Source organism: Hyperolius riggenbachi, chromosome 8, assembly GCF_040937935.1.
Source record: "Hyperolius riggenbachi isolate aHypRig1 chromosome 8, aHypRig1.pri, whole genome shotgun sequence".
Lineage (NCBI taxonomy): Eukaryota > Metazoa > Chordata > Amphibia > Anura > Hyperoliidae > Hyperolius > Hyperolius riggenbachi.
This window is the reverse complement of record NC_090653.1, coordinates 254,879,763-254,906,351: the sequence shown is the minus strand read 5'-3', so window position 1 is coordinate 254,906,351 and position 26,589 is coordinate 254,879,763. Positions and strand designations below refer to the sequence as shown.

Genomic DNA, 26,589 nt, shown 5'->3' with positions numbered 1-26,589 from the left:
AAGTGAAGGAATCTGCTGCTTACTATATGAAGTGTATTGAGTGTGAGGCCTTTCTGTTACAAGAGACATTATCAGCCTCCAATAAGTACCCCGCTGAGATGACAGAGCCACCCGCTTGCTTTAGGCCTGATTCAGAGACCGTGTGCCTGTCAAGTCCGTTTCAAGTCAAGAGTTAAAGATCATGTGTTCTTCTGTGTTATGTTCTGAAGTGTAACTAAGAGAGTGATACAAAAAGTGAACCAAAGTGTGATTTATGCATATTACCTGAGTACACGGTCCTAAAGAAAGAGGAGATAACTAAGGCCGTGAAAGAAAAGAGAACCTGTCAGTATTGAAGAAGATAAGTGAAAAAGGAGGAGTTGCATTGCATCTTGTGATACTAAAAGTGTGCTACAGTGAGGAGTGAACTTACCTCTGATCAAGATACAGAGTCAACTTACTTGGAGTACAAGTTTTGCAACAATTCTAAATTAGAGCTCATTCAGCCTAAAAGCCAGAGTGCACAAAAAAGAGAGTTATATATTGTGGGATGGTGATTCTGGTGGTACAGCTGGATGCATTGGTTACTTTTATATTTTATTTTGTTTATTTTTATTTTCCTAACCCTTTTTGATTATTTGATTTATATTTTATTGTGTTTGTTACTATCCAGACAGGTGTGTTAAGTGTAAAGTGGGTTTGTGGTAAATTATCGAGGGTAAAGAGGCTGAGAGATCTTTGAACAAGGTGAACATCCTATTGGGATCAACCAACAAACTGTGAAACTATACGGTACCATCTTAAGAACTGTTACGAGTCCCCCCAAGGTTTTACTGAGAAATACAGCTTGGACTTGGTTGCAAGGGATCGAGAACTGTTTAGGAACTGAATTGCTCAGTAGACCATCCCCTTTCCCATCCCATGCCCCAACAACGGTACTGTGATGTAAACATGCTGTAAAGTGATTGATTGTTGTACAAGAAGACCTTTGTAGCTCAACTTTCATATATAATTTGTATGTAACTTAACCTTTTTATCCCGCAGCTTTTACCAGTGCACCGGCTGTGAAGAGTAGAAGATTGTGTATTTTGACCTGTGATGTGCAGGGGAGGTGTATTGTGTAGTTGAAGTGTTACGGGTTGATTGAAGCTACTAGTGACCACCGTTAGGTCACAAATAAATCTTTGATAATTTCATCTGAGTCAGTGTCCGGTGGATTCCCCTCAGCCGGGGCCTGGTACTAATGGATAAATGGGGTTACACACTTATGTTTTGCATTGCAGTGCAATGCTCTTGCTGCATCACAAAAAACAGAGTGCGCCGTCAGGGTCATATGCATAGCCCCGCCCCCATTCAGTGACGTACTCCCTGCTGGGCAGGAAGTACATCACTGGGATTCCTGTCAGTCTGCCCATGTGCGCCACATTGCACCATGCTTCATCATTTACAATACGTGCGTCGCCCGTAGACTTGCATCACCCCAAGCACCATGCGTTAAAGAAAACCTGTAACCGGAAAAAAAACCCTCTGGGGATACTTACCTCGGGAGGGGGAAACCTCTGGACACTAACGAGGCTTCCCTGTTCCTCCAGCGCTGTGACCCCCCAAACACCGGTGGGGGCAATATTTACCCACCGCGATCCTGCACAGGCGCAGTAGCGGCTCTTCGCTCGGGCTAAGGTGGAAGTAGCCAAGCCCGATCGTATCTGCTCTACTTCGGAGGTGTGCGTCCTTTGTACCTGCGCAGTATAGCGGATCAATCGGGCTCGGGTATTTTCACCTTAGCCGGACGAAGAGCGCTACTGTGCCTGTGCAGAATCGTGGTAGGTAAATATTGCTGAACCTGCGCAGTAATTGTCAGGCTTTGTCGAGTTTTGGGGGAGCCAGCGCTGAATTCCCCAGGCTACAGAGAACGGAGAAGCCTCACTGGGACCCCGAGGCTTCCCCCAAAGGTAAGTATCTCAGAGTATCTTGAATCACGGGGCTTGCGGTAATGCTCTGCTGCTGTTGCATCGGATCAGATACTTCCGGCGCACTGCCACAGACTGCAGTAAGTGTAACAGCCTCCATAGACTTGCATTTCTTTTTCGGCCCCTTGTGGTAAACTAGGGTAACACAACGCAGGTTTCACCTGCAAACGTAAAAGGCCTCAAGGTAGGCTCATGTTAATAGGTTCATGTTGATAAACAGATGTCACAATTTTAACTCCTCACTAAACAGTGAAGTCCTCATGAAGACTCTATTTAGAGCAGGGGTGTCAAACTCAAATACAAAGTTGGCCGAAATTGTACACTGGGACCAAGTTGCGGGCAAACCCTAATGTCTATTGTCTACTGGCCACCTTCCTCCCTTATAACGTTCCCAGGTGGCCCCCATTCTCTCCTCTATACAGTTCCCTGCTGTTTAGTGCTTTCCTCCTCTCTCCCCCATATGGCTTCCCTGGTGATCTAGGGCTTCACCTCCAATATGGTTTCCCTGGTGGTCTAGAGTGGGCCAAACCAAGTGGGGAAACCACTTGAGGGCCAAATTAATGGCTCTGAGTAGTGTTGGGCGAACAGTGTTCGCCACTGTTCGGGTTCTGCAGAACATCACCCTGTTCGGGTGATGTTCGAGTTCGGCCGAACACCTGATGGTGTTCGGCCAAACCGTTCGGCCACATGGCCGAACTAAGAGCGCATGGCCGAACGTTCCCCGAACGTTCGGCTAGCGCTGTGATTGGCCGAACGGGTCACGTGGTTCGGACCCGAACGCGCTCTGATTGGCCGAACTTTCACGTGGTTCGGGTAAATAAATACCCGAACCACGTCATATCTCCGCCATTTGTCTGTGGGTTTAGCTTTGGGTAGGCAGGCAGGGTAGTTCGCGCTCCAGCCACGCTAGCCAGGGTCCCCCCAGTCATTGTGTGTCGCTGCTGGGAACAGTAGTACACCGCTCGCTCAGCCACACTATATAGCATTGTGTTTACTGCCACTCTGTGTACCTCGCTCAGCCGCACTATATAGCATTGTGTTTACTGCCACTCTGTGTCTGCTGGGAACAGTAGTACACTGCTCGCTCAGCCACACTATATAGCATTGTGTTTACTGCCACTCTGTGTACCTCGCTCAGCCCACTATATAGCATTGTGTTTACTGCCACTCTGTGTACCTCGCTCAGCCACACTATATAGCATTGTGTTTACTGCCACTCTGTGTACCTCGCTCAGCCACACTATATAGCATTGTGTTTACTGCCACTCTGTGTCTGCTGGGAACAGTAGTACACTGCTCGCTCAGCCACACTATATAGCATTGTGTTTACTGCCACTCTGTGTACCTCGCTCAGCCCACTATATAGCATTGTGTTTACTGCCACTCTGTGTACCTCGCTCAGCCACACTATATAGCATTGTGTTTACTGCCACTCTGTGTACCTCGCTCAGCCACACTATATAGCATTGTGTTTACTGCCACTCTGTGTCTGCTGGGAACAGTAGTACACTGCTCGCTCAGCCACACTATATAGCATTGTGTTTACTGCCACTCTGTGTACCTCGCTCAGCCACACTATATAGCATTGTGTTTACTGCCACTCTGTGTCTGCTGGGAACAGTAGTACACTGCTCGCTCAGCCACACTATATAGCATTGTGTTTACTGCCACTCTGTGTACCTCGCTCAGCCACACTATATAGCATTGTGTTTACTGCCACTCTGTGTCTGCTGGGAACAGTAGTACACTGCTCGCTCAGCCACACTATATAGCATTGTGTTTACTGCCACTCTGTGTACCTCGCTCAGCCACACTATATAGCATTGTGTTTACTGCCACTCTGTGTCTGCTAGGAACAGTAGTACACTGCTCGCTCAGCCACACTATATAGCATTGTGTTTACTGCCACTCTGTGTACCTCGCTCAGCCACACTATATAACATTGTGTTTACTGCTGCCACTCTGTGTCTGCTGGGAACAGTAGTACACTGCTCGCTCAGCCACACTATATAGCATTGTGTTTACTGCCACTCTGTGTACTTCGCTCAGCCACACTATATAGCATTGTGTTTACTGCCACTCTGTGTCTGCTGGGAACAGTAGTACACTGCTCGCTCAGCCACACTATATAGCATTGTGTTTACTGCCACTCTGTGTACCTCGCTCAGCCACACTATATAGCATTGTGTTTACTGCCACTCTGTGTCTGCTGGGAACAGTAGTACACCGCTCGCTCAGCCACACTATATAGCATTGTGTTTACTGCCACTCTGTGTACCTCGCTCAGCCACACTATATAACATTGTGTTTACTGCCACTCTGTGTCTGCTGGGAACAGTAGTACACCGCTCGCTCAGCCACACTATATAGCATTGTGTTTACTGCCACTCTGTGTCTGCTGGGAACAGTAGTACACCGCTCGCTCAGCCACACTATATAGCATTGTGTTTACTGCCACTCTGTGTACCTCGCTCATCCACACTATATAACATTGTGTTTACTGCCACTCTGTGTCTGCTGGGAACAGTAGTACACCGCTCGCTCAGCCACACTATATAGCATTGTGTTTACTGCCACTCTGTGTACCTCACTCAGCCACACTATATAGCATTGTGTTTACTGCCACTCTGTGTCTGCTGGGAACAGTAGTACACCGCTCGCTCAGCCACACTATATAGCATTGTGTTTACTGCCACTCTGTGTACCTCGCTCAGCCACACTATATAGCATTGTGTTTACTGCCACTCTGTGTCTGCTGGGAACAGTAGTACACCACTCGCTCAGCCACACTATATAGCATTGTGTTTACTGCCACTCTGTGTACACCGCTCACCCAGCACTATATAGCATTATTGTGTTTACTGCCACTCTGTGTCTGCTGGGAACAGTAGTACACCGCTCACCCGCCACTGTATAGCATTGTGCTCTGTGTCGCTGCTGGGAATAGTGGTACACCGCTCACCCACCACTGTATAGCATTGTGCTCTGTGTCGCTGCTGGGAATAGTGGTACACCGCTCACCCACCACTGTATAGCATTTCTGTACTGCCACTGTACTGCTGCCAGTCAGCGTGTACTTTAAGGATAAGTGAAATGAGGAAGAAATCCGGTGAAAGAGGGAGGGGCAAGGGAAGAGGTGTTTCCCCTGACGGTTCACGTACAGGCCACAGGGGAGCACCCAAGAAAACCCACTCAATACCACCCATGTTGTCCAGGACAACAACCCTCACAAATCCAAAAGAACAGGACCAGATAATTACTTGGATGACCTCTCAAGCGTCCAGCAGTGGGTTAAGCAGCACCAGCACATCACGCACGAGGTCCGAGTCCTCAGCCAGTTACAAGGAGCCAGTGGGCACAAAGCTGACACAACCGGCAGCGACACCACGCACACAACTGCCAGATAACCAGTCCGATGAATTACCTCAGGACACAATGGGGTATTCGCAGGAGCTATTCCTAGCCCAACAAACTTCCACCTTTGAAAGGTCAATGGAGGAACAGCCAGAAATGTTGTGCCCGGATTCACAACCATTAACTGTGGGAAATGCACCGCGCACTGAAATACAAGGCGAGTCCGAGGACTTTGAAACCCAAATCCCAGAGCAAGTTGGGCAGGAGGGGTTGCAATTGCAGGAGGTCGGCCGACAAGATCTGGAGGACGACGTTGGATCTGGAAGACGACGTTGGAGTGAGCTGCGCAGAGGTTGTTCTGGGGGGCTCTACACCACGGTGGCGGCCCCCCACAATGACATATGACGAGTTTCAGGAGATGGAAGAGGAGGGTATGGACAATGTGGACATAGACCCAGATTTTGTTTGTGAACGAGAACATCGCCGTCATAGCAGCAGCACAGGTGAGTCTGTTGAAGAATCCACTGCTGCACGAGTTCGCCTTGTGCCACAAGGTAGGCGGCGCGAGAGGCAAAAGAGGCGCAAACAGAAATTGCCAGCAAGGCAGGTGCTCCAAAGTCTGGGCTTTCTTTGAAGACTGCACTGAGGATGGTACTATGGCGATTTGCAAGGTGTGCAAGACCCGCCTGAGCAGGGGGAAAAGTATTAACAACCTCTCCACCACCAGCATGAGCCGCCACATGCTATCCAAACATCCCACTCTGTGGGCAAACGCGGCAGGACAGGGTACCAGCAACACTGCCTCCCTTGGGGTCACCAGACTCACCACCAGACCCGCCTCAGCAGCAGCAGTAGCCCAGCCATTGCGTGGTTCACAACATTCACAAACATCAGATGACGCTGACACTGTCACTTTCCGGAGTAGTGCTCTTGAGGTCTCCCAGTGTTCATCAAACACAACAACCAACAGCCGTTCAGTGTGCAGCCCTACGGTTCAGTTGTCTGTCTCGGAGATGTTTGAGCGCAAGAGGAAATTGCCAGCAAATGACCCCCGGTCCATGGCAGTAACAGCCAGCATAGCCAAGCTTCTGGCCTGCGAAATGCTGCCATATCGAGTGGTGGAGACAAACAGCTTCAAGGGCATGATGTCAGTGGCCATCCCACGTTACGTGGTTCCCAGCCGCTACCACTTTGCGCGCTCTGCAGTGCCTGAGTTGCATGAGCACGTGGTCAGCAAAATAACCCGAAGCTTGAAGAATGCCGTTGCCTGCAAGGTTCACCTCACCACTGACACCTGGACGAGTGCGTTCGGCCAGGGTCGATACATCTCCCTTACCGCGCACTGGGTGAACCTTGTGGAGCCTGGCAGCGATTCCTCACCTGCTACGGCGCGGGTGTTGCCCACGCCGCAAACAGCTGCACCGCCGTCCCTCCCACTGGATAACAACAGCAGCACCTACCTCTCTGACTCCTTCTCCTCCAACGCATCTCAAAGCTGTACCTCATCCGGAAATGCTAACCCAGCAGCAGTAGGATCGTGGAAGCAGTGCAGCACAGCTGTTGGCATGCGTCAGCAAGCGTTGCTGAAGCTGATCTGCCTTGGGGATAAGCAGCACACAGGGGAGGAATTTGGAGGGGAATAAAGGAACAGACGGATTTGTGGCTGGCACCACTGGACCTGAAACCGGGCATGGTTGTGTGTGATAATGGGAGTAATCTCATTCGCGCTTTAAGGTTGGCTAAGCTGACACACATCCCTTGCCTGGCGCACGTGATGAACCTAGTAGTTCAGCGGTTCCTGAGGACATACCCAGGCGTGGCCGATCTTCTGTTGAAGGTGCGACGAGTGGCCAAACATTGTAGAAATTCCAGTACTGCTTCGGGGGCACTCGCCAAGATGCAGGAGCGCTTCAATCTCCCCCACCATCGCTTGCTGTGTGATGTCCCTACGCGCTGGAATTCTACGCTGCACATGCTAGCCCGCTTTTGCGAGCAGAAGAGTGCAGTGGTCCAGTACATGACGGCGCAGTACCGAGGCGCATCCGGACAGCTGCCAAGCTTCTGTGGATCCGATTGGGCCAACATGTTGGACCTCTGCCAAGTCCTCCAAAATTTTGAGCAATCCACGTTGCTTGTGAGCAGTGACAACTCTTCAGTCAGCATTACCATACCACTGTTGTGTTTACTGAAGAGGTCAATGTTGAAAATCAAGGAAACAGCTGTCATGATGCAACTGGGGGAATCTGAAGGAGAAAACGATCAGCGTGATGGTACCAACATCAGGCCATCCGCCTCAGGAAACGCTGGCCCCAGCAGCTATGACGAAGAAGAGGAGGAGGAACAGCTGGAGTTGGAGCAGGAATTTCCTGTCACCACTGACGAGGGCCAGAGCGGTGCACGTTGGACTTCCACAATTCAGCGCGAATGGTCAGCAGAAGCAGACCAGGAAGAAGGTGACGACTATGATGCATCACAACAACTATCACAGCGCTCACAAGAGGATGATGAGGATTCTGGCAGGACTCTGGCACACATGGCTCAATTCATGCTAGACTGCATTGAACGCGACCCACGCATTGTGCGCATTCTGGACAACACCAATTACTGGGTTTATACCCTTCTGGATCCACAGTACAAACACAATGTTCCAAAACTGCTTGAAGAAAGAGTCAGACAGGTCAAAATGGAAGAATACCAGCAGGCCCTTGTGGAGACTTTAGAGAGGAGATTGACATCCTCCCCCTCCTCTAGCCAGTTGTATGCCGACAGACTGACTTCCGCAAACCCAGGACGACCAGGAGGGCAGCAAACAACACAAGCCGCAGCTAGTGCCCAAAAGGGAATGGTATCGGCAGTGTCCTTGGAGTGGGAACATTTTCTGACACCCATGCAGCAGCAGCCCACAGAACAGCAAGCGTGCAGATCCACCTCCAACACCGATCGCCTGGAGAAGATGGTCAAGGACTACATGTCAGATGGCGTAGCTGTGTTGAACAATCCATCTGCACCCTTCAACTATTGGGTATCGAAGCTAGACACCTGGCACGAACTGGCAATGTACGCAATAGAGGTGCTGGCTTGCCCGGCAGCCAGCGTTATGTCGGAACGCTGTTTCAGTGCTGCCGGAGGCATCGTCACAGATCGGCGTATCCGCCTCTCCACAGGAAATGCAGACCGTCTGACTCAAATTAAAATGAATCAATCCTGGATTGGAAACGACTACGCAACACTCCTGGACCCCAACCAAGTAACATGAACAATGACCAACTGTGATGGGTTAGCGTTGCCGGTCCCTGTTTATTGAACCTCTCATCTTTATTACGTTTATGACTGCATGGCGGCAAAAAGCATTGCTATATCCGCACACTATTTGTCCTCATGCAAGGCCTGGGATGTTGTGTCTCAAAAAGCGTGGCCTTCTCCTCCTGCTCCTCCTCCTGTTCCATCACGTGTGCTGCTGCTGGCCTGGGTTAGTGTTTCCGGTCCCTGTTTATTGAACCTCTCATCTGTATTACATTTATGACTGCATGGCGGCAAAAAGCATTGCTATATCCGCACGCTATTTGTCCTCATGCAAGGCCTGGGATGTTGTGCCTCAAAAAGCATGGCCTTCTCCTCCTGTGCCTCCTCCTGTTCCATCACGTGTGCTGCTGCTGCTGCTGGCCTGGGTTAGCGTTTCCGGTCCCTGTTTATTGAACCTCTCATCTGTATTATATTTATGACTGCATGGCGGCAAAAAGCATTGCTATATCCGCACGCTATTTGTCCTCATGCAAGGCCTGGGATGTTGTGTCTCAAAAAGCGTGGCCTTCTCCTCCTGTGCCTCCTCCTGTTCCATCACGTGTGCTGCTGCTGCTGCTGGCCTGGGTTAGCGTTTCCGGTCCCTGTTTATTGAACCTCTCATCTGTATTACATTTATGACTGCATGGCGGCAAAAAGCATTGCTATATCCGCACGCTATTTGTCCTCATGCAAGGCCTGGGATGTTGTGTCTCAAAAAGCGTGGCCTTCTCCTCCTGCGCCTCCTCCTGTTCCATCACGTGTGCTGCTGCTGCTGCTGGCCTGGGTTAGCGTTTCCGGTCCCTGTTTATTGAACCTCTCATCTGTATTACATTTATGACTGCATGGCGGCAAAAAGCATTGCTATATCCGCACACTATTTGTCCTCATGCAAGGCCTGGGATGTTGTGTCTCAAAAAGCGTGGCCTTCTCCTCCTGCTCCTCCTCCTGTTCCATCACGTGTGCTGCTGCTGCTGCTGGCCTGGGTTAGCGTTTCCGGTCCCTGTTTATTGAACCTCTCATCTGTATTACATTTATGACTGCATGGCGGCAAAAAGCATTGCTATATCCGCACGCTATTTGTCCTCATGCAAGGCCTGGGATGTTGTGCCTCAAAAAGCATGGCCTTCTCCTCCTGCGCCTCCTCCTGTTCCATCACGTGTGCTGCTGCTGCTGCTGGCCTGGGTTAGCGTTTCCGGTCCCTGTTTATTGAACCTCTCATCTGTATTACATTTATGACTGCATGGCGGCAAAAAGCATTGCTATATCCGCACGCTATTTGTCCTCATGCAAGGCCTGGGATGTTGTGTCTCAAAAAGCGTGGCCTTCTCCTCCTGCGCCTCCTCCTGTTCCATCACGTGTGCTGCTGCTGCTGCTGGCCTGGGTTAGCGTTTCCGGTCCCTGTTTATTGAACCTCTCATCTGTATTACATTTATGACTGCATGGCGGCAAAAAGCATTGCCATATCCGCACGCTATTTGTCCTCATGCAAGGCCTGGGATGTTGTATCTCAAAAAGCGTGGCCTTATCCTCCTGCGCCTCCTCCTGTTCCATCACGTGTGCTGCTGCTGCTGGCCTGGGTTAGCGTTTCCGGTCCCTGTTTATTGAACCTCTCATCTGTATTACATTTATGACTGCATGGCGGCAAAAAGCATTGCTATATCCGCACGCTATTTGTCCTCATGCAAGGCCTGGGATGTTGTGTCTCAAAAAGCGTGGCCTTCTCCTCCTGCGCCTCCTCCTGTTCCATCACATGTGCTGCTGCTGCTGCTGGCCTGGGTTAGCGTTTCCGGTCCCTGTTTATTGAACCTCTCATCTGTATTACATTTATGACTGGATGGCGGCAAAAAGCATTGCTATATCCGCACGCTATTTGTCCTCATGCAAGGCCTGGGATGTTGTGCCTCAAAAAGCGTGGCCTTCTCCTCCTGCGCCTCCTCCTGTTCCATCACGTGTGCTGCTGCTGCTGCTGGCCTGGGTTAGCGTTTCCGGTCCCTGTTTATTGAACCTCTCATCTGTATTACATTTATGACTGCATGGCGGCAAAAAGCATTGCTATATCCGCACGCTATTTGTCCTCATGCAAGGCCTGGAATGTTGTGTCTCAAAAAGCGTGGCCTTCTCCTCCTGCGCCTCCTCCTGTTCCATCACGTGTGCTGCTGCTGCTGGCCTGGGTTAGCGTTTCCGGTCCCTGTTTATTGAACCTCTCATCTGTATTACATTTATGACTGCATGGCGGCAAAAAGCATTGCTATATCCGCACGCTATTTGTCCTCATGCAAGGCCTGGGATGTTGTGTCTCAAAAAGCGTGGCCTTCTCCTCCTGCGCCTCCTCCTGTTCCATCACGTGTGCTGCTGCTGCTGCTGGCCTGGGTTAGCGTTTCCGGTCCCTGTTTATTGAACCTCTCATCTGTATTACATTTATGACTGCATGGCGGCAAAAAGCATTGCTATATCCGCACGCTATTTGTCCTCATGCAAGGCCTGGGATGTTGTGTCTCAAAAAGCGTGGCCTTCTCCTCCTGCGCCTCCTCCTGTTCCATCACGTGTGCTGCTGCTGCTGCTGGCCTGGGTTAGCGTTTCCGGTCCCTGTTTATTGAACCTCTCATCTGTATTACATTTATGACTGCATGGCGGCAAAAGCATTGCTATATCCGCACGCTATTTGTCCTCATGCAAGGCCTGGGATGTTGTGTCTTAAAAAGCGTGGCCTTCTCCTCCTGCGCCTCCTCCTGTTCCATCACGTGTGCTGCTGCTGCTGGCCTGGGTTAGCATTTCCGGTCCCTGTTTATTGAACCTCTCATGTGTATTACATTTATGACTGCATGGCGGCAAAAAGCATTGCTATATCCGCACGCTTTTTGTCCTCATGCAAGGCCTGGGTTGCGTCTCAAAAAGTGTGGCCTTCTCCTCCTGCGCCTCCTCCTGTTCCATCACGTGTGCTGCTGCTGCTGCTGCTGGGTTAGCGTTGCCGGTCCCTTTTTATTGAACCTCTCATCTTTATTACATTTATGACTGCATGGCGGCAAAAAGCATTGCTATATCCGCACGCTATTTGTCCTCATGCAAGGCCTGGGATGTTGTGTCTCAAAAAGCGTGACCTTCTCCTCCTGCGCCTCCTCCTGTTCCATCACGTGTTCTGCTGCTTGTGCTGGGTTAGCGTTACCGGTCCCTTTTCCTGGAACCTCTTCTCTGTATTACATTTATGACTGCATGGCGACAAAAAGCATGTTACCTGTGCAAAGAAACATGACATTTTCCACATTTAAAAGACAGTTTTTCCTTTGAAACTTTTCAATCAATTTTCTCAAAAACTATGGGCTCTTTTTCAAATATTTTTTTTTCCTCTTGTACCCACTCCCAAGGTGCACATACCCTGCAAATTTGGGGTATGTAGCATGTAAGCAAGCTTTACAAAGCACGAAAGTTCGGGTCCCCATTGACTTCCATTATGTTCGGAGTTCGGCGCGAACACCCGAACATCGCGGCGATGTTCGGCGAACGTTCGTGAACCCGAACATCTAGGTGCGCAAAGGTGTACAGAGGCGCCGGTAGGATAAAAGTTGCTAAAAAGTTTAAAATTGTTTCGGTTGTGGTGGTGGACCAGCCAACCATAAACAGACAAAATGCTGTCAATATTCAAAAATTATGCAATTTATTCGATTACTCCCAATGAAATTTCATTGGGAGTAATCGAATAAATTGCATAATTTTTGAATATTGACAGCATTTTGTCTGTTTATGGTTGGCTGGTCCACCACCACAACCGAAACAATTTTAAACTTTTTAGCAACTTTTATCCTACCAGCGCCTCTGTACACCTTTGCGCATCCAGAAGTCCACCCTTGGTGGAAGGGTGATCTACCCTAACATTTCCTCCTATCTACAGAGAGCGACGTCTTAATCCTGAGTGGGGACAGGCTTGTTCTCCCCACCTGCCTGAACAGTGGTTGCTTCGGAGGCAACCCGGGTTTGTGAGTATATTACTTACACTTCATACTGCACCCCACTTCTGTTTAATACATACTACACCATATTGGGCTCTCGGTCTTCTACCTTCCGAACATCTAGGTGTTCGCCCAACACTAGCTCTGAGGGCCAGATTTGGCCCGCGGGCCGGAGTTTGACCTGTAGGATTCAGAGGAATACTTGGATTCAGGGCACTGAAGACAGATGTGCATTCTATATGGGGCTGCCCATTGCAGGCTGCAACTCGCCCAACAGGAAGCGAAAGCTCTCCACCAAAAATAAAATGCAGAAACAGTCCTTCTAAAATTAAAGATTGTTGACGTGGTTGGAAATCAGGCAGAACTTTGGTAAGCAGAGATAATAAGTTTTAAAGTAGTGAGGAGGGAGGAAGTTTATCAGAACTGCCCCATTCTGTAAAGATGCCCTCCTATACAACACTAGACTGCAATCTAGAGTCCTGAGGATTGCCAGAGACTCCTCTCACCCAGGTCACTGCTTCTTCAGCCGCTTCCATCGGCCCATCTCCACACACACAAACTAATTTTTTCCCTCTGCTGTCAGCCTTCTGAACTCCCTTCACATACTTCGATCCCCTCAGGGTCTTCCCTCCACACAAGCTGTGGCCTGGGCAGTGTTCTCTGGCCAACCAGCGAACCTGCCCACAAGACTAGCCGATTAGACTTTTCGTGTCACAATTTGAAATTGTTTTGTATGATGCATACTGTTGTTTCTTGGTTTTGTTAACTACATGTTGTGCACCTATCTTTTCCATCTATGTCTTTTACTTTGTCTAGTGCCAAACCCAATTTTGGGCAGGAATCAGTCATGCTTGGTGAAATAAACGATTCTGATGCCCATATACTTTTCGATTTTCCTATTGATTCCCGGCAGATTTGATCAATCAATCTGCTAGAAATGGATGCCTCAACAAGGTTACCTGATGATAATTATGATTCATTTTTACCTGAAATCAATCAGAATTATTGATTGGATCAGTCTGGAAATTGTGATTGGGAGTAGGAGTGGTAGCAGTAGTAGATTGACGACCTATAGCAGAGATCTGCAAACTTGGCTCTCTAGCTGTTAACCCTCTGGGCGATACAATTACATCGCCCAGGAGGGGGTGCAGCACTTTTTTTTTTTTTTAAATCTAGTAGCTAGCCTAGCGCTAGCTACATGATAGCCGCTGTGCAGCGGCATCCCCCCATCCCCTCCGATCGCCTCAGGCGATCAGCGCAAGCAGGAGATTCCGTTCAGAACGGGATCTCCTGCTAGGCTTCCCCCATCGCCATGGCGACGCTCGCGATGACGTCACCGACGTCATTGACTCCGCTGCTATGCCCATCACCCTCCTTCACTGGCTGTCTCCCCTCCTACTCAGGGTTCTCTGGCGGGTGGCGGGCCCCCCCCTGACCACGGGCCCTCGGTCCGTGCCCGAGTGCCCTAATGGTCAGTCCTCCCCTGTGCGGAGCTTTGGGCTGTTGCTTTGCCTCCAGTCCAATCGATCTGCAATGATCGTTGCCTCTTCCCGCCCCTCTCAGTGAAAGAAGACTGAGAGGGGCGGGGAGGAGGCGGAGATCTGTACAGATTGACAGAGTAAAGGCAGAGCCACTGCCCAAAGCTCTGCCTCTACAGGAAGCAATCCCCTTATCTTCACCAGGGGATTTCGGGGGAATTGAGACTTCAGCCGCGGGGATGCAGTGTTTTAGGTAGGGCAATCATTCTTAACAGGATTATAAACAGTGATTTAGGGACGATTCAGACTCTCTTTAATAGCTGGAGAGCCAAGTTTGCAGATCACTGACCTATAGTATTGGACTGCATCGAGGAGTGCAACATTGTGGGTCAATAGATATTTCCTGCCTCTTCTGGCAAAAGGCCAGAAGTCGGTGGCACAGCAAATGTAGGCTCGGCACCTCTCTTCCTGTGCCACAGACTCCTACATTTTTGCCTGAAGAAGCAGGAAATTCCTGCGAAACCCGTTGCTCTGCTCGGAGTTCAGAATGTTGTAATTAAATGCCTTTTTATACATTTGATTACTTGTGTCATTTACTCAGAGGCAAGTCCATCGCTACCTCCTTTTTAACCGGATTTTAGTGTATCTTATCCTAAGCGGAACCTCCTGTTTACCTACATTATTTAGAGTTGCATTTATAGATTTGAAGGTGAATGCAAATTTTGTGCAAAATTGGTATGCGGCTTGAAATTGGGCCAATCAAATTCACTTCCTGAGTCCTGCCAATTCTGATAGGTCAAGGTAGCAGACAATTTGAATTAACTTTCTTCACGAGCCGGAACTAACAGCCTCTCATTGTCTAGCACTAGTAGTAATTGCTTTTTTACCATTTCTATCACAGGTCAGAAAGCATTCAGCATGCACTAGCGGCTTACAGAGGCAACCTGACTTACAGAGGCAAAGCGCAATCATTGGTTATGGTAGCCACTACTTTCTTGAAGTGATTGCAAACAAGGTAAACAAACAAAAGTAATTACCTTCAGTTTTAAAGTGGACCTTAACTCTTGCACAGGACACAAGGAAAACAGAGTGAAATACACCCTGTGTGTATTTAAGGTGAAGAACCTGTCTAATTCCCCCTCACCTTCAAGTGTAATTTGGTATCTCATCTGTGTCAGCACAGAAATTCAACCGTTCTCGGCAGACACAGCTAATATGTAAACACAGGATGTTAACCCTTTGTCTGCTTCCATGAATACAGGAAGTAGACACACTGCAGATTCATTGTACAAGTTCTGTGAGCTGTAACAAATAAATGTTTTTCTTTAAAGGTTGTTATGCTGTTGCTTATCTTTTAGAGCAGAGAGGAAGTTTTGAATACAGGTCCACTTTAGACCGGATCCGAGATGAAAAACTAACTATAATAACTAACTTGTCTATATATCTTATCTAAAGTTTAGATAGTTTACACTGCAAATCTAGCTGCAAACAGCTTCAATAGTTTATGATTATTTGTTCCTGTGATACAATGAGGGCAGCCATGTCACAGGCTGAGGGCTGGAGATGCTATCAGCTTGCCTGTGTGTAATGTGACAAATTCAGTCCCCTCTCCTCCTCCCTCCTCTCCTCTGCCTCTGAAATCTCTGGCTAGTAACCTCCTCCTCCTGCCCAGACTGAGCTCCCATAAGCCCTTGCTACTGTCTCAAAAAGCCAAGGCACTGTAAAAAGCTGTGGGCGAGGCTTGTTTAGTTTATAGGGAATTAGAATATTAAAACAAAAAAAAAGTATTTGGCTTGAGGAATGCCCTATAATCAACAGGAAAGGAACACAATTATGCAATGAGTAAAAGTTTATCTCGGATCCACTTTAAGGAGGTGGTAGTGTACTACAGAGCTGTAACTGCAAATCATGAGGATACTGGGAAAAAAAAACCCAGCAAACATGGGGAATACATACAAACTTCATGCATGCAGATAGTGGCTTGGTCCAGGTTCAAACCGGAGACTGAGCGCTGCAAGGGTAGGATGCTGTCCGGTATGCCACCGTTCCGCCCCAAAGACATCCTGAAGCCTTTGTTATTGGTACCCTCTTGTTTAATACATTTATAGCAAATAAAGAAAAAAACACAAAATATTGTAACACATATGTCAGAGTAGTATACACCTGCTGTACACTTTACCATCTCTATACAGCCTCCTTACGTGATCTCACACTGCTATTCTGCGTCAGGCAAACTGCATCAAGAGCTGAAAGAATTTAGTGCACCTTAGCCATTAGAGATAATAATGCTGAAAGGGAATTGAGAGCAGTTAAAGGAGAACTGTTGCAAAAATCTTAACATTTAAAACACATACAAATACAAAGTATGTTTCTTCCTGAGTAAAATGAGCCATAAATTACTTCTCTCCTATGTTGCTGGCACTTACAGTAAGTAGTAGAAATCTGACATTACCGACAGGTTTTGAGTTAGTCCATCTCTCCATAGGGGATTCTCAGAATGGCCTTTACAAAAACACTCCCTGAAAAAGACTTATAAAAAGATGCTGACCAACCTTCCTGCTCACCGTCCAATTTTTTGACAGATGGACGGAGCAACTGCCATTCACTAAGAGCATTTTGAAAATAAAGAAATCCCTGTGAACCCCCCATGAGGAGATGGGCTAGTCCAAAACCTGTCGGTTCTGTCAGATTTCTACTACCTACTGTAAGTGACAGCAACATAGGAGAAAAGTAATTTATGGCTCATTTTACTCTGGAAGGAACGTACTTCTTAATTGAATATGTTCACCTGTATTTTAAATTTTAAGATTTTCGCGACAGAGGTCCTTTAAGTTGTGTTCAAAACACTTCAGGCTAGAGAATACAGAACTTTAGCTTTGGATTATGTTTAGTTCGACATCAGACCATCAGCCAGATACACACTGAGCTCAAAGTGAACTCAACTTGAAGAGAAAGGCTCAGGGTAGAACTAAACCATCTCAGATCCCCCCTCCCCCCAAAATTTGGCAGGCAACCCACTAATAGTATTTTTTTTTGTGCTCCTCCCCCATACACGAGTTGGGTGCAGGGTGAGTTGGACGAGGCTCACCCTGCTGCCTCTGAAATTCCCAGTGGCGTAAAATACTATTCCCCCTCCAAGTCATTGCAACTCGGGAGGGACACATAATTAAGGGTATGGCTATCGCTGGCACCCAAATTACACGTTCTTGTGCACCGGGCCAATGCCATTGCATATATAGCTACACCCATATCAGGCAGCGTCCATGCGCCAAGATTTTGCTGTTAAGCGTGGCAGCGTAGCTTCATACTGTACCTTGTTCCAGCAGGGGACAGGTGCTTCTCACTTCCTCTTCAGTGAAGCTGCCGTGCAGCCAATAACCTAGTGGCTCTCTAGACACTGGATTTCTTGTGATAGGCATTGGGAGCTGCTAAGTGATTGGCTGCACAGCGACTACACTAAAGAGGAAGTGGGAGGAAGTAAGGCACAATATAAAGGCTCTGCACCCCAGGCCAGGGCCTCCTTAGCCCCCTGTCAGGTGAACCAGCAACAAGCAGTTGACTTGCACTTGACCTGCGGGTTACCCTGACTTTTAATTATTGTTTAACTGGCCCTAAATTGAACTTAAAATTTCCATCTACGCTAACACTTAGACAATCCAATCTCAGTGGAACTTGTTGTTGGAAGTGGACTGAGATGACGGGCTCCTGAAGTTGTCCCTGTTTGATGTTCTTCACTATTGTCCTGATTCCTGTGAGGTCTGTCAAGTCTAGCCAAGCCCAGGAATATATATTTAAATCTGTCTGAGGCAAAACAATACAATATGGGATCCAAACAACAGTTCAGCTCCGAAAGGACCCACGTGATGGTGTAGATGTCTTCAATGCTCCGCAGCCAAGGACAGGATTTTGGAAAGAACAGGCTAACAGTTAGCGCTACAGTTCTGCTGACATGGGACGGGAGGTAACAAAGACAAAGTATGGTTAAGGGCACTGTGATCATCCGCAAAGATTTGGATACCATGACTTTGCTGAGGGGGTTCACTGGATTGACTTTGAGAATAAACCGGGTCAAAAGGCTATAGCAGATAACCATAACGGAGAAGGGAATGAGAATGCTGGTGAACAGGATGACCCAGTTTACAGCAAACAGCAAAAGTTTTTGGTCATGTTGATTGATGCTGAGACAATTGGGAACTCCGTGAACTTCAGAGGATTTTACAGTGAAAAAATATGGAATTCCCTGGACACCAAGAAAAGCCCAGACCACAAGGCAACATTTTGTGATGAATGGCTTGCTGATAAAGCTGGATCTCTTGCCGTGGTGGGCGATGGTGAAGTACCTGTGCAGGCTGGTCATGGTGAGGAAATAGATACTTCCGTACATGTGGGTACTGAACAAAAATACCATCAACTGGCAGGAGAAGGTTCCAAAGGTCCAATGGCTGGTCACGGTGTAGATCACAGTCAAGGGAACTGCTAGGGTGATGATGGCGTCAGAGATGGCCAAGTTGAACTGGAGAACCACAGTCGAGTTCCATCGTTTTACTCGGAACCAGAATATCCAGAGGCTGGTACTGTTCAGTATGAAACCAAAGGCAAAAATTAGGCTGAGGCAGATGGGAACATAGATGTGAAAGCTATAAGGTATACAACCGGTGAAATTTTGTGTGGCATTGGCATTCAACATCCTGGAGGAACGGGTGAGAGAAAGAGGAAATATAACACAGGACATGAACTGAATGAGAAATATGTTCGGACATCAAACTAAGAAATGCTGAGTCGGGTAATACCTTTAATGACTAGCTGTATAAGTCTCTGTATCTTACATCCGTTTTTGTACGGTTCTCATCTGTATCATGCCTGAAGAAGAAACGTAAAGTTTCGGAAGCTTGCAATAAACTTTGTACAGTTAATAGGGATGCTCAGTCGGATTTCGCGGGATTGGAATTTCTGCATCTCTGATCGGAAATCAGCATTTCCGATCGGAATTCTGCCGAAATCCGATTTACCGCAATTTGTTAATTTTAGCCCAATCACAGAACTCGGAAGCATTGGACTAATCAGAGTATGCAAAATTTTTCGGATCACCGCAGTAATTTTAGAGAAATCACAAGACTGATTTTCCATTTTCGGATTCCCGTTTTTTCCAATTTCTGTTTTTACGATTTTTTTTTTTAATTTTTTGCATTCGCACTGATGCAAAAATGACTTAGTAAATGCTAATCGGAAGTCGGAAAAAAAGGAAAATAAGAAATTGGAGAAATGGAGAATCGGAAAATCAGAAAAAGGGAAAATCGAAAATTGGCATAGGCAGAAATTGGAATTTCCGCAGAATCGGAAATAAGCATTTCCGACCATCCCTCACAGTGAAGATACTTACACACTAGATAAAAGGCGTTCGATAATGGCTGAGGATCATTCGTTTATCTAGATCAGAGGTGCCCACACTTTTTTGGCTTGTGAGCTACTTCAAAAAATTAGCATGTCAAAATGATCTACCTATGTGCAATTTTAGGAGCACAATTGTATACACAGAATGGAAAATTTAGTGCGGTCAGGATCTACCATGAAGTCCTTGTGATCTACCGGTAGATCGCGATCTACCTAATGGGCACCCCTGATCTAGATCATGGGTGTCAAACACAAGGCCCACGGGCCGAATGCGGCCCTCCTTGCCATTTTATGTGGCCCTCCAGAGCATCAAATGTGCATCATTGTAAGCAGTAAAATAATGATGACAGCACACTGCTCTCCATCCAGGGCTGGATTTACAACTCAGAGGCCTGTAGGCACAGGCATTCTGGTGCCCTAAACTCCACCCCTGAACACAGGCTGCACCCCCAAGTAAAAATATTCTGAACTGTAATCCCTGCCTTATGTCACTAACTGTCCTTTGAATCTTAAGCTGGCCACTAACGGTCCAATTCCTAGCGAAAAATCGTTCGAGCGATCAGAAATTCTGATCGGATTGGTTGTAAATAATCTCCATTGGTGGATGCAATCGATTATGAACGAGTAAAAAAAATGTCGCCCGAATGAATTTTCGTCGAACGAAAATTTGAATTTTCTTGGTGGTCGTGATAGATAGGAAGCAATGATTGGTTAGTTGATGGTGTAGTGAACGATTTTTCGTCCGATCAGAATTTCTGATTGCTCGAACGATTTTTCGCTAGAAATTGGACCGTTAGTGGCCACCTTTACACTCTAATCACTGTCTCATATCATCTTTAGTTACCTGATATTGGGGTGTAAGTGCCTGAGGTTAGTGATACGAGACAGGGATTAGACTGTAAACTCCTGAGGTCAGTAATCTGAGGAGAAAGGGCTGCCTTTCCCTTAGGCGCCTGCAGGCATATGCCTACAGTGCCTTATGGAAAATACGGCGCTGCCTCCATCCAGTGGAGCACACCAGTGTTTCTGGTTCAGACAATTTGAACCGGGGTAGAGCAACAACCCACATGACCCCCTCCAGGTAAATATTAAACTGCTCCACTCTGTTACTCTGCAGAAGGGGGAGGAGCAAGCCCCTCACAGTCACTATAGTTACTTCACTTAGTTTGAGACAACAAATTTTATATCTTAATAAACAATTTGGCCCTTGACTTAGACTAGGATTTAGATTTTGTCCCCTTATGTGATTGAGCTTGACACCTTAGCTCCAAACTGTCCCTCTTTTAAAGGGACAGTCCTTCTTTGGGAACCCAATCCCCCTGTCACTCTTTATTCCTCATTTGACCCTCTCTCAGGACTGATGTACAGATCTGTGTACATATATGTATTTTTCTACTGAAAAATGTGTTTAATTGACTCTAAACTTTATTCCTTTTCTTTAAATCTATATATTTCTTATTCCCATATGTTAATATAAAGGAAAATGACCCAGGATAGAAAGAACCAGTGTGGTTTGAATGATAAAACCTATTTTTCTTTCATAATATCTTTATGGTATGTGTGACTAGGGGTGTGCCAGGGGCGTGGTTAGAGGTGTGACAGGAGCGTGGCTTAACTGTCCCTCTTTTTTATCTCAAAAAGTTGGGAGGTATATGACACCCTTGATCTGGTGTGTGTACAGCAGCTGCCAGATGTCGCTTACCAATGTGTCATGATGGACCCTAATGACCTCCAACTCCTGAGCAGCCCAGATCGCATTGTTTCTGCTGTGCACCATTGCCCAAAGTCTAGAAATCTGTCTTTACAGCCTCGGGCCCCAAGCTGTCCTGCAAGGGATTGTTTCCTGACCTCTGCTAGACGACAGTAATCGCATGTGTGTACCTAGCTTTTGTCATTAACCTCTTCCGGGTGCAGGTAGTTGAACATCCTGTTTACTTCCTTTTATTCCAATCCATAAACAGTACGAAACTTGTCAAAAGTATTGGTCGGATATTGACCGGAGGTTATTATTGAAGAGAGTCTGAAGCCATTACAGTTACCTCTTTTTATCGAGCAGTTATTTTAAGCAATACGATCCAAGCTGATTCGCAGCATCCCCATGGTAGAACGACTTATTTATCCCCCTGAAATCCCCGGGGCAAAATTCTGCGTTTGCAGAATTTTGCTTTCTGGAAGAAGCAGAGCTGTGTGCAGTAGTTCTGATTCTGCTTCAGTCAATCTCCGCCTCTCCCCGCCCCTCTCAGTCTTCTTTCACTTAGAGGGGCGGGGAGAGGCTGAGATTGACTGGAATAGAGGCAAAGCTACTGCGCACAGCTCTGCCTCCCCAGGGCAGCGTAATCTACAACCTGGAAAGTCGTGGAATTTTGCCCCGGGATTTGGGGGTGATAAATACCTCGTTCTGCCGCGCAGATGCGGTGAATCAGCTTTGATCTTGTTTTTAGGGAGGGTTTGGAGGCGCCCGGTAGGAAACAGTGGTATTAATAACACTCTATATGGTAGTATCAACAGTACATATAAAAAGTCTGAGGCATCAATAAAAACAAATTCTCTTTTGAATTACATACATCTACTTGTATATTTCCCGAAATGGGACACCTATAAGGTAGGACCAGACTTTTTTATATGTACTGTTGATACTACCATATAGAGTGTTATTCATACCACTATTTCCTACCGGGCGCCTCCAAACCCTCCCTAAAAACTAGTCAGTATCTCTATCCTTAGGGGAAGATCGATGTCAGAAGGTTCCTGACAAATCTATTTTTTTTGGAGCAGCGACCAACTTAAAAGTCCGAGTGGGGACGGGACTTCCCCACATGCGAGAACGAGTGGTTGCCTCACCCAGCAACTCACTCTTGTGAGTATTCTACCTTCTCTATCTACAATTTTTTTTCCGTACCTATTGGGTACCAGATTGGGCTCCCGGACCTCACTGTGTTTCTTCTTCTCTACCTACTTACAGCTTTGATCTTAACCTGTTGCCGACTGCTCCACGCCAATTGGCGTGAGCAGTGCGGCAGCCCCAGGACTGCTCCACCCCCATTGGCGTGAACAGTCTTCTACGGGGCTAGCAGGAGATCGCGCGCACGATGCGCGCGCATCTCCTGCTTTCAGTCTCCGATCTGCAGCAGCGCTGTACTGGGGACAGCCGTGTGACACGGCTGTCCCCCTGGCCCACAGGAGAGCGATCAGCTCTCATAGCCTGAAGCCTATGAGAGCCGATTGCATGATTGGCTGGCTGGTGGGAGGGAGGAAGGGGAATGGGGCAAAAAAAAGTTAAATTTATTTAAAAATCTTTTATATAAATATTAATCCAAAAATAAATAAACAATGTGGGGGCGATCAGACCCCACCAACAGAGAGCTCTGTTGGTGGGGGGAAAAGGAGGGGGGAATCACTTGTGTGCTGTGTTGTGCAGCCCTGCAGTGGGCCAATTAAGTGAAAATGGCCTGGTCACTAGGGGGGGGGGGGGGGGGGGGTTTAACGCCGCAGTCCTCAAGTGGTTAATGCTTAAGATAACTGTGCGAAAAAAACAGGGAATTGAAATGGCTTCAGATGCTCTTGCCACCATTGCCAAGGCACTGCCAACAGAACCAGGGGCGTAATTATAGAGGAGCAGGGGTGGCCCAGAGCTGTAAGGGGGCTCCAACTACTACTTCACTCCCTTCAATAAAGGGGCCCATCCTTCAGATCAGGTGTTTTTGTGGCTACACTTGTTATGGGTGGGAAGATCCTAATGGCCACACTTGTTTTATGACCCTTGTGAGATCAGCCCCAAGGCCATGAAGGGCACCAAGGGGAGGGGGGTGTACATCGGGGGACCCCATCAAAGTTTTGCTGTGGGACCCTATGAGTGACATCCCTGCACAGAACAAGTGGCTCCATACCCTGCAGCAGACAACAGAGCTGGTGAAAATATTTCCAGTACTAAGAACTATAATAAGTTCATGTATGGTCATGCCCATACAGTTATAGTTTAGGTTTCAATAATTTTTATTGGGGGTTTTCAAATTTTTAAATACAGTCATTTTCATAAAAAGACATATCAACAACAGTCTGATTATTACATCAAAACAATGAACTATTAGACCAATTTCAACAGATCAGAATAAATACTATTATAGAACAGTGTCTGCCATAAATCCTATTCAACAATACAATATAAGATGTATGCTAATAACACTATAATACTGCTCGTTGTCTGTTATTTTCCATGGAGCTGAATCCTCCAGTAACTGGTGGACTAAGATCCAACCAACAAAGTCACTGGAAGTCGCATCCAACCTTTATAAAACTGTATTACAGTTAGATCATCATTTAAAGATTTTGATGATCTATTCTAATAAATATACAGTATGTCTTTATATCTAGAATGTATGGAGTATTTATACCCCTACTATGTATCATCAAAATTATTAACCTCTAAACGAAAAAACTATAAAAGGGGCAAAGAAAGAAAAAAAAAAAGAGTGTGAATACAGTTGCCGAGAGTATATTGGAGTGTATTTGAATATTATTTTAAATTTCAAATAGAGTCCTGGGGAATCATATACAATCTGTGAGAGAGTATGAGTTTTAAAACTACAGATTTGATAATTGAGTTATAGTTTAAAGCGGACTTGGACTCAGAACTTACTCTCTATTCTAAAAAAATATGCAACAGCATAATAACCTTTAAAGAAAAAACATTTCTTTGGTACAGCTGATACAAATCCTGCAATAAATCTGCAGTGTATCTACTTCCTGCTTTCATGGAAACCGACACTTTGTTAACACCCTGTGCTTTCAAATCAGCTTATCTGCTGTGGTAGTCAGCTGACACAGGGGAGAGATCAAATTACAGTTAAGATTAGTCACAGATGAGGGTGCATCAGACAGGCGAAACTCTTTAAATTCATACAGGGTGCATTTATCTATGTTTTCCTTCTGTCCTGTGCAAGAGTTTAGGTCCACTTTAAGTCTGATGTCCTCTCAATCTAACCAGCATATGTGCTCTCTATTGATCATTTTTCATTGTTCAGTAAATATTTACTAACCTGCTCAGAAAAACAATTCCAAACTGACGATTCGGTTGTCGGAAGCAGAAGAGCAGAAGCTTCTGGCAGGATTCGTGATTTATGTTTTCTTGAAAATAGACTTCCTCCCTGAGACATATATAAATGTAGCAGTGATGCTTGTTTCATTCTGAAGCAGATTTGGGTGCCAGTAACACCGCTCACCACAACTTACAAATATTTTTCTTGACTAATACAGCTTCACATTTCTACCACACTAACTAACTTAAAGGGATACTGTGGGGGGGTCGGGGGAAAATGAGCTGAACTTACCCGGGGCTTCTAATGGTCCCCCGCAGACATCCTGTGTTGGCGCAGCCACTCACCGATGCTCCGGCCCCGCCTCCAGTTCACTTTTGGAATTTCTGACTTTAAAGTCAGAAAACCACTGCGCCTGCACGCCCGTGTCCTCGCTCCCGCTGATGTCACCAGGAGTGTACTGCGCAGACACAGACCATACTGGGCCTGCGCTGTGCGCTCTTGATGACATCAGCGGGATCGAGGACATGGCAACGCAGGCGCAGTGGTTTTCAGACTTTAAAGTCTGAAATTCCAGAAGTGAACCGGAGGCGGGGCTGGAGCATCGGTGAGTGGCTGCGCCAACACAGGATGTCTGCGGGGGACCGTTAGAAGCCCCAGGTAAGTTCAACTCATTTTCCCCTGACCCCCCTACAGTATCCCTTTAACCACTTCAGCCTTCAGTCGTTTTTCACCTTATGCATCCGAGCAATTTTCACCTCCCATTCATTCGTCAATAACTTTATCACTACTTATCACAATGAATTGATCTATATCTTGTTTTTTCCTCCACCAATTAGGCTTTCTTGGGGTGGTACATTTTGCTAAGAATTATGTTTTTGTAAATGCATTTTAACAGGAATATTAAGAAAAAAAAGGAAAAAAATCTTTTTTCTCAGTTTTCAGCCATTATAGCTTTAAAATAATACATGCTACCATAATTAAAACCCATGTATTTTATTTGCCCACTGGTCCCGGTTATTACACCATTTAAATTATGTCCCTATCACAATGTATGGCGCCAATATTTTATTTGGAAATAAAGGTGCATTTTTTTAGTTTTGCGTCCATCACTATTTACAAGCTTATAATTTAAAAAATATTAGTTGTATCCCCTCTTCACATGCATATTAAAAAAGTTCAGACCCTTAGGTAACTATTTATGTTTTTGTTTTTTTAAATTGTAATTTTTTTTTCTTTTAGTTAAATATTTTATTTGGGTATTTTTTGGGTGTGGGAGGTAAACAGTTAATTTTAAATGTAATTTATTGTGTCGTTTTGTATTAAAAATGTATGTGCATGTAGTTTTACTATTTGGCCACAATGAGTTTTTGTTTATCTATCCTCGCCATATATCTATTTTCTATGTATTGTTTTTCTATCCTCGCTCACAGGAACTACAAGGAGGACGTGATTTTTTTCTTTCAGAAGGACCGCGCCCTCTGAAAAGAAGCAGTTGGTTTTTCTACCAGGGACTTAGATCGATGAATGGGATCTCCAGGCTACCGGGGGGGGGGGGGGGGGGGAGGGGGGGGGCGGCGGCGTGCGGTGACAAATTTTTGCTTTCCAGCTGTGCAAGTGGTACTGTTGCACTTGATGGCCTTGTGTTGCTTTCCCCACATGGAGTTCTATTGGAACAGAACTTTTGTCTGTATGTGGGGATGTGCTATTTTGTGATTGAAGGTGCATTTATTTTTTTACACAGTACTTGTTGATTGTTGCTATGGTCACGCTATACTTACGTCATCTCCTAGTTTACGCCCACTGTGCAGATTGAACGTAAGTATACTAGTGGCTAGCTGCATTCACTGCTTCACATCCACTTTAAAAAAAAATTTTGATTAGCATTAGCACATAATTTGCATCTGTTTTGCATTCATGGCATGTATTTTGTTCCAGAGGGGCTCTGCATTGCCTCTGTTAGCTTGCATTTCAGGTGCATCCTTGAGCATCTATCTCTGTATGTTGGTTTTTTGAAATGTGTATACCATTTATGATCAGCAGCACGAGGAATATTATGTTTTTATCATTAGATTAGTGTTAGGTCTTACCCGCGGGGGTACGTCACCGCTGTGGAGAAGTCTATTACATAATAATTTGTGCACACATTATTACTGAA

At 46.5% G+C, this 26,589-nt stretch overlaps 1 protein-coding gene and 1 long non-coding RNA gene across 2 annotated transcripts in view; one reads left to right on the top strand and one right to left on the bottom strand.

Moving 5' to 3' along the window:
- The window catches only part of LOC137527771 (uncharacterized), a 70,767-nt gene that overhangs the window by 27,754 nt on the left and 16,424 nt on the right, over positions 1 to 26,589 (top strand). Inside the window, exon 2 of the long non-coding RNA XR_011023215.1 lies at positions 14,909 to 15,022. This is a non-coding gene — a long non-coding RNA (uncharacterized lncRNA). The remainder of the gene's footprint in view (positions 1 to 14,908; positions 15,023 to 26,589) is intronic.
- LOC137527768 (P2Y purinoceptor 1-like) overlaps positions 17,435 to 26,589 on the bottom strand; it is a 61,926-nt gene continuing 52,771 nt past the window's right edge. The window contains exons 3-4 of the mRNA XM_068248642.1: positions 24,435 to 24,542; positions 17,435 to 18,695 (exon numbers count right to left, since the gene is read on the bottom strand). Coding sequence (XP_068104743.1) covers positions 17,648 to 18,695; positions 24,435 to 24,542 — 1,156 coding nt within the window. The 3' untranslated portion in view covers positions 17,435 to 17,647. The remainder of the gene's footprint in view (positions 18,696 to 24,434; positions 24,543 to 26,589) is intronic.